At 44.5% G+C, this 13,409-nt stretch overlaps 1 protein-coding gene across 1 annotated transcript in view; it reads left to right on the top strand.

Annotated features, from left to right (window-relative positions):
• HEG1 (heart development protein with EGF like domains 1) overlaps positions 1-7,009 on the top strand; it is an 83,040-nt gene extending 76,031 nt beyond the window's left edge. The window contains exon 18 of the mRNA XM_061168029.1: positions 1,917-7,009. Coding sequence (XP_061024012.1) covers positions 1,917-2,066 — 150 coding nt within the window. The 3' untranslated portion in view covers positions 2,067-7,009. The remainder of the gene's footprint in view (positions 1-1,916) is intronic.
• The last annotated feature ends 6,400 nt before the right edge of the window (positions 7,010-13,409 follow it).

Consider the following 13,409-nt stretch of genomic DNA (forward strand, 5'->3'; position numbering starts at 1 on the left):
CAACCAGCACTTGTCTAAAGGTTTAGAAGATTCAATAGGTTTTTAATAATTTGCTATGTCTGGCCCTGGACTGGGTTGTTTGGAAAGATGGGAGACCACCTCGAACCCTTGCTTCTTCTGTCCCATGTTGAATAACCCGTGTCATATTCCCATGCCTGCTCAGTTCTTTTTTGTTACACTGCATCAGCCATAAAGCAAACACAGGCAGGGATACCTGAGCTGGAAAATAAACAACCATCAGGTGATTTCTGCCGTGCAAAGCCGTTAGAGGTACAGCAATGAAACCTTGCCTGTGAGGACTTAATCACTTTAGGCAATCCTGTTAACAGCACAACGCCTCTGGTTGTTATAGACATTAACCTGTGGGTTTAGACTTTGGATGGGAGAGGCAATTCAAGCTAAGGAAGCTGTAGTTTCAATAGACTGTGAAAAATTTGAACCTGGCCTAGAAGAAAAACAAAAAGAAATAAGGGAAAAGATAACCGTAGATACGAAGATCCATCTAGTTCAAATGTTCCTGTTGGTATCCCCACATAGTGTTAGTCGCTCAGTTGTGTCCAACTCTTGGCGACCCCATGGACTGTATCCCGTCAGGTTCCTCTGTCCATGGAATTCTCCAGGCAAGAATATTGGAGTGGGTTGCCATTTCCCTTCTCTCGGGGATCTTCCAGACCCAGGGATTGAACCCTGGGTCTCCTTCATTGCGGGCAAATTCTTTACTATCTGAGCCACCAGGGAAGCCCTATTTCCACATAAGGGCTTTGCTTTCCCCTTCGTCTGTCAGGCAAGTTCTTTTCCTCTGATAACTGCAGCTGAAACTAAGCAAGTATTTCTCCTTGGGGTGCCCGCACCCTCACGCCCTTCTCTAGAGGCTCCTCAGCCCCTGGGCAGCGCCAGGACAGAGCAGCTGACAGGCCTGTGGCATCACAAGACCCGCCTTTGCTGTGTGTTCCCAGGCCATTAGCTAAAGAGTTGTCTTACAGAGATGCAGTCATGAACTTAAATGAGCCCCGTCTTCATTTCAGACAGTAGGCTAAGCAATCTGTAGAGGCAGAGTCCAAGTTTAGGGGCTCCTTTTGCATTAGGTAGGTAGTCACGACCCACTAAGCTGCGATTTGATCAGAGACACCTGAGAATCAGCTCACTTCCTGCTTTGGGGTCCTAACTCCCTCCGATGGGTGGCCAGACAACCTTGCAAAGGCCAGGCCCCTGTCTCAGCTGGGATGGTAACGTACCACTAAATGCCATAGAGGATCTAAAGCCATTGTGCTGGGGCTTCCCTGGTAAAGAATCAGTGGTAAAGAATCCACCTGCCAATGCAGGAGACTCAGGTTCAATCCCTGACCAGGGAACATGCCACAAGCTGAGAAACAGCTAAGCCTGCAGGCCACAACTGTTCAGCCCGTTGTACTCTACAGCCTGGGAGTTCCAACTCCTGAAGCCCAAGTGCCCCAGAGCCTGTGCTCTTCAAAAAGTTAAGCTCCTGTAATGAGAAGCCTGCACAGCAACGAAGACCCCAGTACAGCCATAAATAAATAAATAAAATTATTTTTAAAAAGTAAACCCTTTGTGCTCCAGAGAGAAATGCCTTTTTGAAAGTCAGAATAGTAATTAGATAATCATTACTTTTGATAATAATGAAGAGAATAATTAACCCAGGTCTGGGTCGCTGGGCTGCTCTTGATTGTATAATGTTTCTAAAACTCTGCCCTTAAAATATGGGCAAAGGGATCCCAGGTTCCATAAGGAGACAATCTGGGAGGTCCTGACTTGTAGGTGAGACCTTGCTCTGCTAAGTCTAGCTGCCTCCATTTTAAATTCATCAAAATGTAGCATTCGTTGTTTCTTTTTTTGTTATCTATTAGATTTAAACCTAAGATTAAATTGACTTTTCTTCTTTTCTCTTTGGCCACCAGCCCTCAAGTGTAAGGAATCCTGAACTTGAACGAAATGGACTCTACCCTGCCTACACTGGATTGCCAGGATCACGGCACTCTTGCATTTTCCCCGGACAGTATAACCCATCTTTCATCAGTGATGAGAGCAGGAGAAGAGACTACTTCTAAATGCGGAAGAGAGAGGGGCCCCTTGCTCTGACTGCACCAGGGGAGCACCGCCCAGGGGCTGCTCCCAGGACTAGTGGAGCCATCCCTGAGCAGCCAGCAGAAAGGGGATGGGCTTGGGGGTCGTGACCATAGTGGAGGGGACAGCTGGAGCCCCTGGATGTGGAACTGCAGGCTGCTCACCTGGCACCTTCATTGCTACTGTGAATGTGAACACGGGCCAATCCAGTCAAGTCCCCATGTGACCGCAGCATGGCCACAGCTCTGGAGTGGCTGTTAGTTAGGGCTGATCACTAGGCATCCGTGCAGGAACCCAGGTTTTCCTCAGTTTGCACTTTAGTAAATGCAGAAGGAAGGAGGGAGACCTCCTTTCGGATTCTTTCCAAGACTGCTCTAGAAAGAAGGCCTCTTCTCCTCAGACACTTCCATGGAACTCTATTCGGTGATTCATTTACAGTGAAATACTGGCTCTTTCGTTGTTTTCCCACCCAGTAGCTACGAGCTGAACAGTAGATGCCGAAGGACATGCCACTAGTGTTTGGAGATGCTGCAGGTTAATATGCAGCATTTTCACACCCTCCTAAGTCGTCTTGTGCAACTCCTCCAAACAAACCCCTAGATGGAGGAACTGAAACTTGTGAGGCATAGCACACAGCTCCAGGTTGTTTTCTTCGGTCAAAGGGACACATTTATCTAGGATTATTTTTTTTTCCTTTGTGGTTACTTCTCATGTTACCGTTCATGTCTGGATCAGAGCAAAACAAGTTTCATTTGATTCTAGTTGGAGGCATCCAGCCTCCCCATGGTGAGCCCTGCGGGCATTGGGCAAAGACCCTGGGGGAAGGTGCTGGCCCTGAGGGTGCTGCACGGGGCATGGCTCAGACCTCCGCCCTTGAGGCCAAGGTCGCTGTGTGTGGAGCAAAAGTCTGAATGCAGGTTGGGTCCAAGCTGGTAGGTACTTCATCACTAATGGAAAAGCAGCTGAATGTGGTTCAGGAAATGGGCTGAACAGGTGTGTCCATTTTCTGAGACGCCAGTGCTTTGGGAAGCTGGGTATGCAGTTCCCAAGGAAGAAAGGGGAGCTGGGCTGGAACCACATGTGCGTCTGCATACCCACCAGTGCGGCATCTTTGCTAGGAGCCCTGATCTCGTCCACAGACTCATTGTTGGTTCAGTGGTTCAGCCAACCACTCAAAGCTATTTATTCATTGAAGAAATAACTTATTTTCTCTCAAACAGTAATTTGTAACTACAACTACGGCGTTCCCTCCTGAAACAGGGGTATAATTCAAGTTAGCATCGGAGAACTAAAGACTGCTGGCTGTTTAGGGAATGGAGCGTCTGCCTGCGGGGAGGAGGCTCCACGAATTTGTATGAGACTGTGGCGTGGGTCCTGCTGGGGGGAGCATATCCAGTGCTGTGCCTTTGCCTGCTGCTGTGGACCCATGATCTTTGTCACCTGCTTTTGAACATCCTGGTTCAGGATGAAGTGAACACAGAAGTAAAATAACTGTTCCCATCCTAAAGCTTGGAGTGCAGTGACACCCACACTTCTGGAAATGGTGCAGCCTTTGGAGACCGTTCTAGCCCAGGCATGGTTGTTCCTTCAGGGTTCTCTAATCTCTTCAGAATGAATCTAATCCTAGTGTAATCCTCGTCCTAACAGTTTTGAGTGCAAATTTCTGAGTCACGTGGTCTGCACAAGTCACCGTCACCCCACCGCAGCCAGGTTACTCTTCAGGTGTGATCACTTAGTGGTTTAATTGCATTCATCTCATGAGACATGGAAAGACTCCTGCTTTTTGTCAGTGGGTGCCAACTTAACATTTCATAGCGTCACCTGTTAGAGATCTTGGGTCCTGCCTCTCTCCGTGCAACCAGACTTGCCTTTCTATGCCTCGTGGGCTCTCATCTAACTGGAGAGCTCGAGCTCCTAGCCTCAGCTCACCTGAGCCAGCAGGCTGGGCCGTGAGGAGGCTGCTGCTTCCGGGCTCCTGCTGCAGAGCCTTGTCGGCCCCCAGGACCCAGGCTGCAGGGGGGCCGTCCCCAGGCATACATGCCCGCCGCCTACAGCTGACATCACAGCTGGTAGGTCATCTCCTGTGCCGGGGCCAGAAGCTATACTCTTCACCAAATGAAGTGTCCTATCCCCAGAGTGTTCTGGATCAGAATCCCAACGTCCAGAACAGAGTGTGCTGTGAGTTTCAAGAAGGCTTTCCTGGGAGTGGGTTTTGTGCATGTGAAGTGGATTGAGAGTGTTGTTTCTTTTACTGTGAAAAAGGGAGCACCCTGCAAGACTGAGGTCACATCACATATACAGTTCCTAGGCAGCTCGTGGGGGTCGGGGGTTCAGGTGCCGGTGCTGGCTGCCCGCCTGGGTGAGGAAGGGAGAGGCTGGCTTCATTTCTGCTTGGGGTTAAAATACTTTCAGAAAGGTCCTCCCTGAGCTGAGAAACAGCTGGTGGGGCAACAGCCCCGGGACTGAGGGGACAGGCTGGATGCACCCCTGGTGCCCAGGAGTCCAGGCACAGGTTCAGGTTAGTCCATGCACCTGGAGTGATTCCTGCTCACAGAAATGCCTTGGTCCCGTGTGGGGCCCCACTTGAGGAAGCTGCCTATGAGACGCTCAGACCTCAGTAGGAAAGTGTGGGGCTGCATGGAACCCCCATGTCCTGCAGCATGCCAGAGCGTGGTGACTGTCAGAGCAGGGCAGTGCTCACTGGGGCCTGCCATCATCTGTGGAGTCTGCTGAAGCTCCGGAGGGTCTGAAATCTGGTGTCTTTTCTTATTTGCCCCATGAGCCAGCCTTGCTAAAGACATTTTAGAAAGCCTGAATAGTCCCAATGAGCATCTCACGTGTTCCCACCAGAACCAGGCTCTGTGCAGAGTACCTGGCCTCACCACACCTTTGTGAGGTGGGCATGAGAGGGCCCATTTTTTCGGACATGGGAACCTTCAGAGGGGATCAGTACCTTGGCTTAGAGAGCCAGGACCCATACCCTCTGCCTGGCTCCCTCTTCCCACTGTACCTCTTGCCTCACCTCCCTGGCAGATGCCTCACCATCCAGTATCAAAGAGAGCTTGAGAGAGTGGGCTTAAAAGTTGCATTTTTAAAGAACTTTAATATTGTTAAGCAGTAGCTAAACTAATGCCATAAAGTACAAAAACAAAATGTTGAAAAGTCCTTTCAGGTCCTTACATGTATTGCTTGGATGCTTGTGGTCATTATTAACAGTGGCTGGCTCATGCTTCTTAGCAAGGAGCATACTGGTACGTGGCTTTGGATAAAGGAAGTGTATGATGATGACCTGGGTTTTTGACAGATGCAGCCAGACTTAGTCATCCTTCTGAGCACTGCCTTGCCCTGTTCCTGTGGTGAGGCTGTGTTTCCCACATATTGGAAACATGTTTTTGTGAATATTATCAGAGTCTGGAACGTATTGAGTTGAATGTCTTAGATGCTGACAAATCTTCCTTCTTTGACAAAAGTTTGTTTTCAGAAGCAGCTAAGTCATTTAGAGCCAAAATTGCTGAGTGGAGAATGTAACCATGCTGGTTTATCAGCATTTGAGGTCAAGAACTAAGATGTAACTGTTAAGTTCTTGAAGAGGTTGTTCTTAATGTTGGCCCAAATGGGAGGGCAGCATCTTTGCAAAGATGAGACGGGACGGCCGCCCATGAAAATGTCTTTGAAGGATGATGTTCATTTAGATGTAAAAGTTCCCAGAGTAGACACATCAGGGTCAGTCCTCACATGTGACTTTTTGGAGCCTCCATTAAGCCATCTTGCCAACTGTCAGGGCATCCCGTTGCCTGTAACTGTGAATGCTGCTGGCAGAAGCGAGAGTGTTCAGGCCAACTGTTCCTGGCTTAGTCTAGTTGAAGGAAAAATAGTGACGTGAAATACACCCCAAATTAGGGTTTTGACCCATAGTTCTAAGATACACTGATTTCAAAACTAGAGCACTTCTTTGGAGAGAGGAAGAATGCAAAGTTCAGTATCTCAGTATTTTGTATCTTATTGAACACCACCCTTAATATCAGAGATTCTTTTCTGTGTGAAACTTTTGTGGGGATTAGAAGGGACATTCCATTCCTTCCTTCTTGACAAAGTGTCATTCAGAGGTTCTCCTATGCATTCTTGGAAACAGATACAGTTTTGTAGAGTTGGTTGTTGAAGTATGTATTCTTTTTCTTTTCTTGAATCCCCAGAGAAAGGAACTACTTAAACTACTAGAAAGATTAAAGTATTAAATGTCAGTTAATTTGTTGTGCTAAAGTATCTTTTCAAGCATGTTATAATCCATCTTATTTGATTTAAAGTGCTCACAGAAAACCCTGTGCAACTCAAGGGGACAGTTGAGGTCTAAAAAGAGACATATACTGGCTCTGTCTTCTAGGCATTGTAAAGAGCACATTTAAAAGAAACTGTATGTTAGATTCTGGCTTTATCTTTTTTTTTTCCCCCTCTTGGATACATAATAGTGCACTTCAGGTGCAGAGTTTTTGGGTAGGAGGGATGAGACTAGACAGGGATGGGGATGGAACCAGTCTACCTGGGAACCAGTTTAACCCAGGTTTCTATATTATTTTGCCTGTTTCTTAAAAGACCTCTCATCAGGGGTTGATGTGAGTTTTGTTAATGTTTGTGTTGCTGGATTTTTGGTTAAATGAAGCCTGTAGCTGGAAAATTAACTTTCTGAGTTTTCACATTGTCCCAAATTTCTCTTTGCATACCTTTAAACCTTAGCCCCTGGTTGATTGTGTTAAATCCATTATAAGAATGTTATTTAAAGTTGTATTATAATTGCAACCTTCACTAATTATTCAGTACTGTAGCAGCAAAATATTGTTTGTAAGAATTCGATTATTTTTATACTTATACCCACTATTAAGTCTGGCGTTCTAGTCAGTAAAATGATGCAATAAAATCAATATCATTTTCACTGTGTTTTTCTGTTGATAACAAACACACCACCTCAGAGTACAACAGGTTTGTTTCATGAGAGCATCGTTTAAATGGTGGAGCTGCACCGTGAACTCTTACGTGGCAGAGCAGGGGCTGAGACGTTTCTGTATGCTCAGTGCCCAGGATGGGTGAGGAAATATGCTGTTGATGATGGATGGATGGGCAGATGGATTGACCTAAATGATGAAAAGCCTACTTCAGGCTTAACACCTGCTTTTGTTTGCTGTTCTTTCTGTGTGTTGGAGAGAGCCAGTAACCAATCTTTGGACACAAATTTTCCTCCTGAATGCCTCCCACCACCACTGGGTGCCCACTCTTCAGGTTTCTGAGGAGAAGGTAAAGTAAGCATATCTGTTCTCTGTGGTGGAGAGAAGTTGGAGCTTGAGGATGATGAGCTGTGGGCCTCATATTTACATGGCCAGTGAGTGTGGCAGCTTGGCTGATTGTTCGTTCATTAATTGCTTATTTGAGGGCCTTTCATGATAGGGATGGATGAGCCTTTCAGATGCTTTGTGACAGTAACCTTGGCATTAGGAGACATCAGTAATAGCATCTTGGGACATGAAGGTGACCTTTTGGCATATTAAATCAGGGTTGCAGCCCATCAAACATCTCTGAATGGAAATGAGCAACACACTGCTTTCTGTCCCATCATTTAATCTCTGATGAGACCTTAGCAGAATCTGCTGACTCTGACCCTTTTCACATTCCCAACCAGCTCAGCCAGACATTGTAAACATCACAGCATGTGATGTCCATATGTCCACACACATGTCCATACCCACTCTCCCCTGGGAACTGTTTTGATCTGCTGTCTACCCACACGCTAACCTGAGTGCTTGTCCTACCTATTTGTCCTACCTATACCTCTGGCCTGGCAATGTTGAGCCTTCACCTCAGGACTTGCTTTGCCAGTAAGTAACAACCTAGAAAATATTTTTAGACCCTTGGACTTAAATGACTCCAGCAGGGCACACTCATTTTCCAATTGTTTGGGAAGTAATGAAAGGTAAGGGGCATGATATAGAGATTATATAGGCCAGAGTCCTCCTGTCTTAATGTTGGTCAGCCAGGACAACTTTAAACCCTCATAACTGGATGGTGTTGGCCTGAAGCCACCTGACAAAACAAACATGAACTTCAGGTTAGATATAAGAGAGATGCCAGGAAAAAGAAATGCAGGTAGATATTTATAGACCTCATAAAAACTTACAGCATCATCAGAAGGCCTAGGCTCTAACAAGCTGGTACGAGACACTCCCTAATAGTTTCCTGGATGTTTTTTCCCGGATTGTGATGTCAGGCCTGAGTCTGCTCATCTCTCTGAGCCTCAATTACCTGACCTGATTGAGGAAGTGGGTATAGTAAGTGTTGCCTCCCAGAGTTGTTGTGAGGATGAAAAGGGAGATTTCATATGAAAACACTGTAAACTACAAAGAAACATACACAGATGGCTTCTCTTCAGTAGGGCCATCTTGTCACCAAAAGAAAGACAGTTACAAGATTAATGTGTCATTTCAAACTGACTAATAACTAGTCCCAAAGACCTTGGACTTGCCGTCAAAGAGTTCTTGTCATTTCCCCTTCCCTCTTCCAGCCTGCTCCTCCTATCATGAAGGGATTAATGGGCTAAAAAGTATAAGTTCTATACAGGTAGGATCCCAAACTGTCCTTTCAACATGATATGCTCAATGCCTGGCACCTAGCAGATATTCAGTAAAACAAAGAACAGGTGAGTGGGTGGATGAATCATCCAATGGAAGAAGTATATGGAAGTTAAAGTTCCTGGAGACCTACACCCTCTAGTAGCTGCACGCTGATGACTAGTTGATGGTAGGTAAGTGTGTAGCCATAACATGTAACTGAACAGGAACCCTTAACAAAATTCTCTGGTAGCAAACAAGGCCCAAGCAGGCATTTGTGGACTAAATACTAAAGCTCCTCTAGAAAGGCCTTCACCTGGTGAATTATGGAACAACTGGACAATGAAATATCACTCACCAAATAGAAGGAACAAATTACCTCAGCAGGCAGCACCGTGGATGGGTCTCACAAATATCCTGCTGAGTGAAAAGAGCCAGTTGTAAATGGATACCCATTATATGTGTCCATTTATGTTTCATTCTGGAAAAAGACAAGATCGAAGGGACTGAAAACAGTAAGTGATTCTCTAGAGGTCGGAAGGGCTTTCCGCTGTTCACCAGACAGTTCCAGCTTTCTTCCTTCCAGGCTCATGGTAACTGCACTTCCCCACCCACTTTGAAATATGGCTGTGTGACTGGTTTTGGCCAAAGAAATGTGAAGGGAAGTGAAATGTGTCGCTTCTGGGATAACACTTTAAGAGCTGTGTGTGGTGTTCATTTCTCTGGCCTCAGCAGTCATGGAAATAAGTGTTGAGATGTAGCCACTATTGGCCTGGGACCCTGAGTGACTAAAAGGAACATAGCCTCTTGCTTACTGGGCTTGGACATTAATGAGAACGAAAGTAACACTAGTTACTACCCTTCGTGTGAATTCCTTGTTCAATGCCACAGAACATTTATATCATTACAATTCTTCAACTAAGTTGTTTTGGGTTTGTTTTATAAAAATTCAAATCAGAAACACTTACTGAGTGGCTCATATTTCCCAAGTCTGTCAGTTGAGACTTTGTGATATGAGTGAGATTTTGAACCAGAATAACCTAGATTTGAAACTCATCACTACTGCTTATTAGCTATGTGCCCTTGATGGGTTTCCTAACTAGTCTGATGCTGAGTTTTCTCCTCTATAAATAGCAGTAGAGATCATTCCTAATTCAGAGGTGTGTTGAGAGATTGAATGGTAGGGTGCCTGTAAAGTGCGTCTCTGGATGGGATGAAGCCGGCGTCGATGTATGTGTGCCAGGCTCTGTGATGGGCGTGCTTGAAGCAGGCGTCTTGTTCAGATGTGCTGTGCTGTGCCAAGTTGCTTCAGTCGTGTTCAACTCTTTGCGACACTATGGGCTGTAGCCCTCGGGTTCCTCTGGACATGGCATTCTCCAGGCAAGAATACTGGAGTGGATTGCCATTCCCTTCTCCAGGAAATTTTCCCCACCCAGGGATCGAACTCGAGGCTATGTCTCATGCTTTGGCAGGTTGGTTCTTTACCACTAGTGCCACCTGGGAAACCCTGTTGTTCACATAGAACCAAAATATTTATTCCTCTCCTCTGCCCTTTCCTCGTGCTTACTTCACACTAGTTGTTAAATTTTATTGTAAGTTATTATCGTAGTGATACTAGTACCATCAAGAAGACAAAACTTGTTTGGGGAAATGTGCTATAATTTTATAATCTGCATAGAACATGATCTATATTTAGCTCAGTGGTAACTAAATTAATCGAGGAACAAGGTTCAGCTTTCCTGACTCTCCACACCCATCGCCCTCACCGTGGACTATCTTGTCTCTCACTTCCTTATCAGTTGTCCCTATTTCACATTGAGGTTGGTTCCTTTCTAAAGACCAAGGAACTGGGATATAGTCATCCAACCTGGGGAAATAAGGACAGGTTTCACTGGTTCTCATAGTATCATGGGGCTTCCCAGGTGACTCAAGTGGTAAAGAATCCACCTGCCAATGCAGGAGACACAAGTTTGGTCCAGAGTCGTCGGGAAGATCCCCTGGAGGAGGAAATGGCAACCCACTCCAGTACTCTTACCTGGAAAATTCCATGGACAGAGGAGCCCAGTGGGCTGCAGTCCATGGGTCGCAAAGAGTCAGACACAACCAAGCAACTGAGCGCACATACATAGTATCATAGACTGTGAGGCCTGGGAAACTTGTCAGTGAGTTCATCTTGGCAGTGGTTTACAAATCCTGTTCATGGAGGGATGGTGTTGTGTTTTTTTCCCCCATTTTTAAGACCAGATTAACGTGTGGTATGTAAAGGAAGTCCTCTTCAAAAGGATTGAATCTGACTGGTCTCACACGTCTTCACAGTAACATGCAAAACTTGAAGGCATGAAGCAGTGTCTACAGGGTTATCCTCTTAATCATGAAGGCAATAGAGATCGTCCAAAAGAAGAGATTTCAGGGAACCCAGCACCCATGAAAAAGCACTCCATAATGAAGTCTTGCTAACCAAGAGAGAAACCAAAACACTGAATTTGGAAATGGATCAACTATGAGGGATACATACTGGATCTGGTTAGAGAATAAAGACGTGGAACTAAGAAGATGAAAGAATTAAGATTTTGAAATAGAATATAAAGTTTACAGAAAGTAAAAATAATGGAAGTAACAAAAACAGGAGGTATAGGAGAATAAGATGCTCTTTTCCTTATTTTTCATAGCAGATAGATCAAAAAATACTATTTAAAGTTAAATAATATGTTTATAAAAATAACATATCTAATTATGAGTTTTCATGATTTTTTTCCTTAATCTTGGAGGAGTATCCTTGGAACTAATATTGCTTATGGTAAAGACACATTTTTTTTGTTTAAGTTGAATAATTATTTAATTTTCACTTCAGCTGGTTCTTCTGTTAATTCAAATGAAAAACTAAATGTCTTGTTCCAATTGAAAAAAGAGTTTCTATGTTATAACATCATTCTTATAAAATTATATCTACTCAACTATCTATCTCCAGCTATTCTCTCTCTCCCACTATCAGTCTCCATGCACATGTTGTCCTCTAAATATTAATGCTGGTTATGGATCATGGGTACCTTTCCTCTCTTCTTTATACTTTTCCGTGTTTCTTGAATTTATCTTAACAAACATGAGTCATTTTAATAAGAACAATAAAATTATTCATTTAAAAAAGAAAATGAGGGGCTTTCCTGGGAACTCAGTGGTAAAGAATCCACCTACCAATGCAAGAGACACGGGTTCGATTCCTAATCTGGGAGGATCCCACGTGCCATGGAACAACTAAGCCTGTGCACTGCAACTACTGAGCCTGTGCTCTAGAGCCCAGAGCTCCTACTGTGGAAGCTTGTGCATCATAGCCACAGCAATTAGAAGCCTGCACACTGCAACTAGAGTGGCACTTGCTCACGGCATCTAGAGAAAAGCCCATGTAGCAACAAAGGCCCAGCACAGCCAAAAATAAATAAAATTATTAAAAAAAGAAAATGAGGACGAGAATATGTAACTTTTAGAACTATCAAAAGAATATGTATGTGTGTATGTATATGTGTGGATCTAGATATAGATATCCTAACAGTTCCTGGCATATTGTAGGCCCTCAGTAGGTGCCAGGTGCTATTATTATTGTTTTCTTGGTAAGAGAAAAACCTTAAATCCTGACTGTAGTAATTTTCAGTGTTAGTTGGGGTTCTTGGTTGCAGAGATGAGCATTCACTCCGTTTGGTTTATTAAAGAACTTTAGGTGTCTCTCAGAATCTCCAGGAAGGCCTTGGAAGAACAATAGCAGATCATCCTGTGGGAGTGAGAACTCCAGCAGAGACAACTCCCTGCCACCACTGCTCCACCCAGAGCCACCAGCTTACACCACCACCCCCTGGTACAGTGCTGCTGCCTCAGGTTTCTGCCTCCATCTGGTGCTGGTACCTTTTATTTCCTCTTCTAAATATAAGTCATGTGAGGATGCCTTTGATTTATGGTGCTAAGTCATAGGTCTGCACCCCAAAGACAAGAAAGGCTATGAAAGCAAGATCTTGGCCTCTATCTTGGAGCAGCAAGACTTGATAGAGGAGATCTGCAAATACAGGCAGCGGGGATCAAAGATGCTGAGCAGCCTCAGATAGAGTAAATTCTATCAACCATACCTCCCAAGTACCCCTTATGAAGCTTGGTGAGCCAAAGACTAAAAGGATTCCAAGAGCACTTGAAAATTATTGTATATTCCTTACTTGTTCAAAGGTTCTGCTAATTTATGAAAATATATTTATGTACAGTAGCCCCTTCATATCCACAGGTTTCGTATCCAGAAATTCAACCAACCATGGATTGAAATTTTATTTTTTATTTCCAGAAAGTTCCAAAGAGCAAAACTTGAATTTGCCATTCACTGACAAATGTGTGTATCTGTGTATGCACAAAAGAGTATGCTATTCACAGCTATTTTCATAGCATTTACATTGTATTAGGTATTATAAGTAATCTAGACATGATTTGAAGTATATGGCGGGGGGGGGGGGGGGGCAGTTCACTGACGGTCCAGAGATTTGGACTTGGTGCACTTACTGTCAGGGGCCTTGGTTCATTGCCTGGTTGGAGAATTAAGATCTCACAAGCCATGCAGTGCAGCCCAAAGAAAAAAATTTTTAAAGTATATGGGAGGGTGCTTATAGGTTACATCAAAATACTGTTATCTTATATAAGAAACTTGAGCATTCTCAGATTTTGGTATCTGTAGGGGGTAGGGTCTTTAAAACAATCCCCTACAAG

This window comes from Dama dama, chromosome 19 (genome assembly GCF_033118175.1).
Source record: "Dama dama isolate Ldn47 chromosome 19, ASM3311817v1, whole genome shotgun sequence".
Classification (NCBI taxonomy): Eukaryota; Metazoa; Chordata; class Mammalia; order Artiodactyla; family Cervidae; genus Dama; species Dama dama.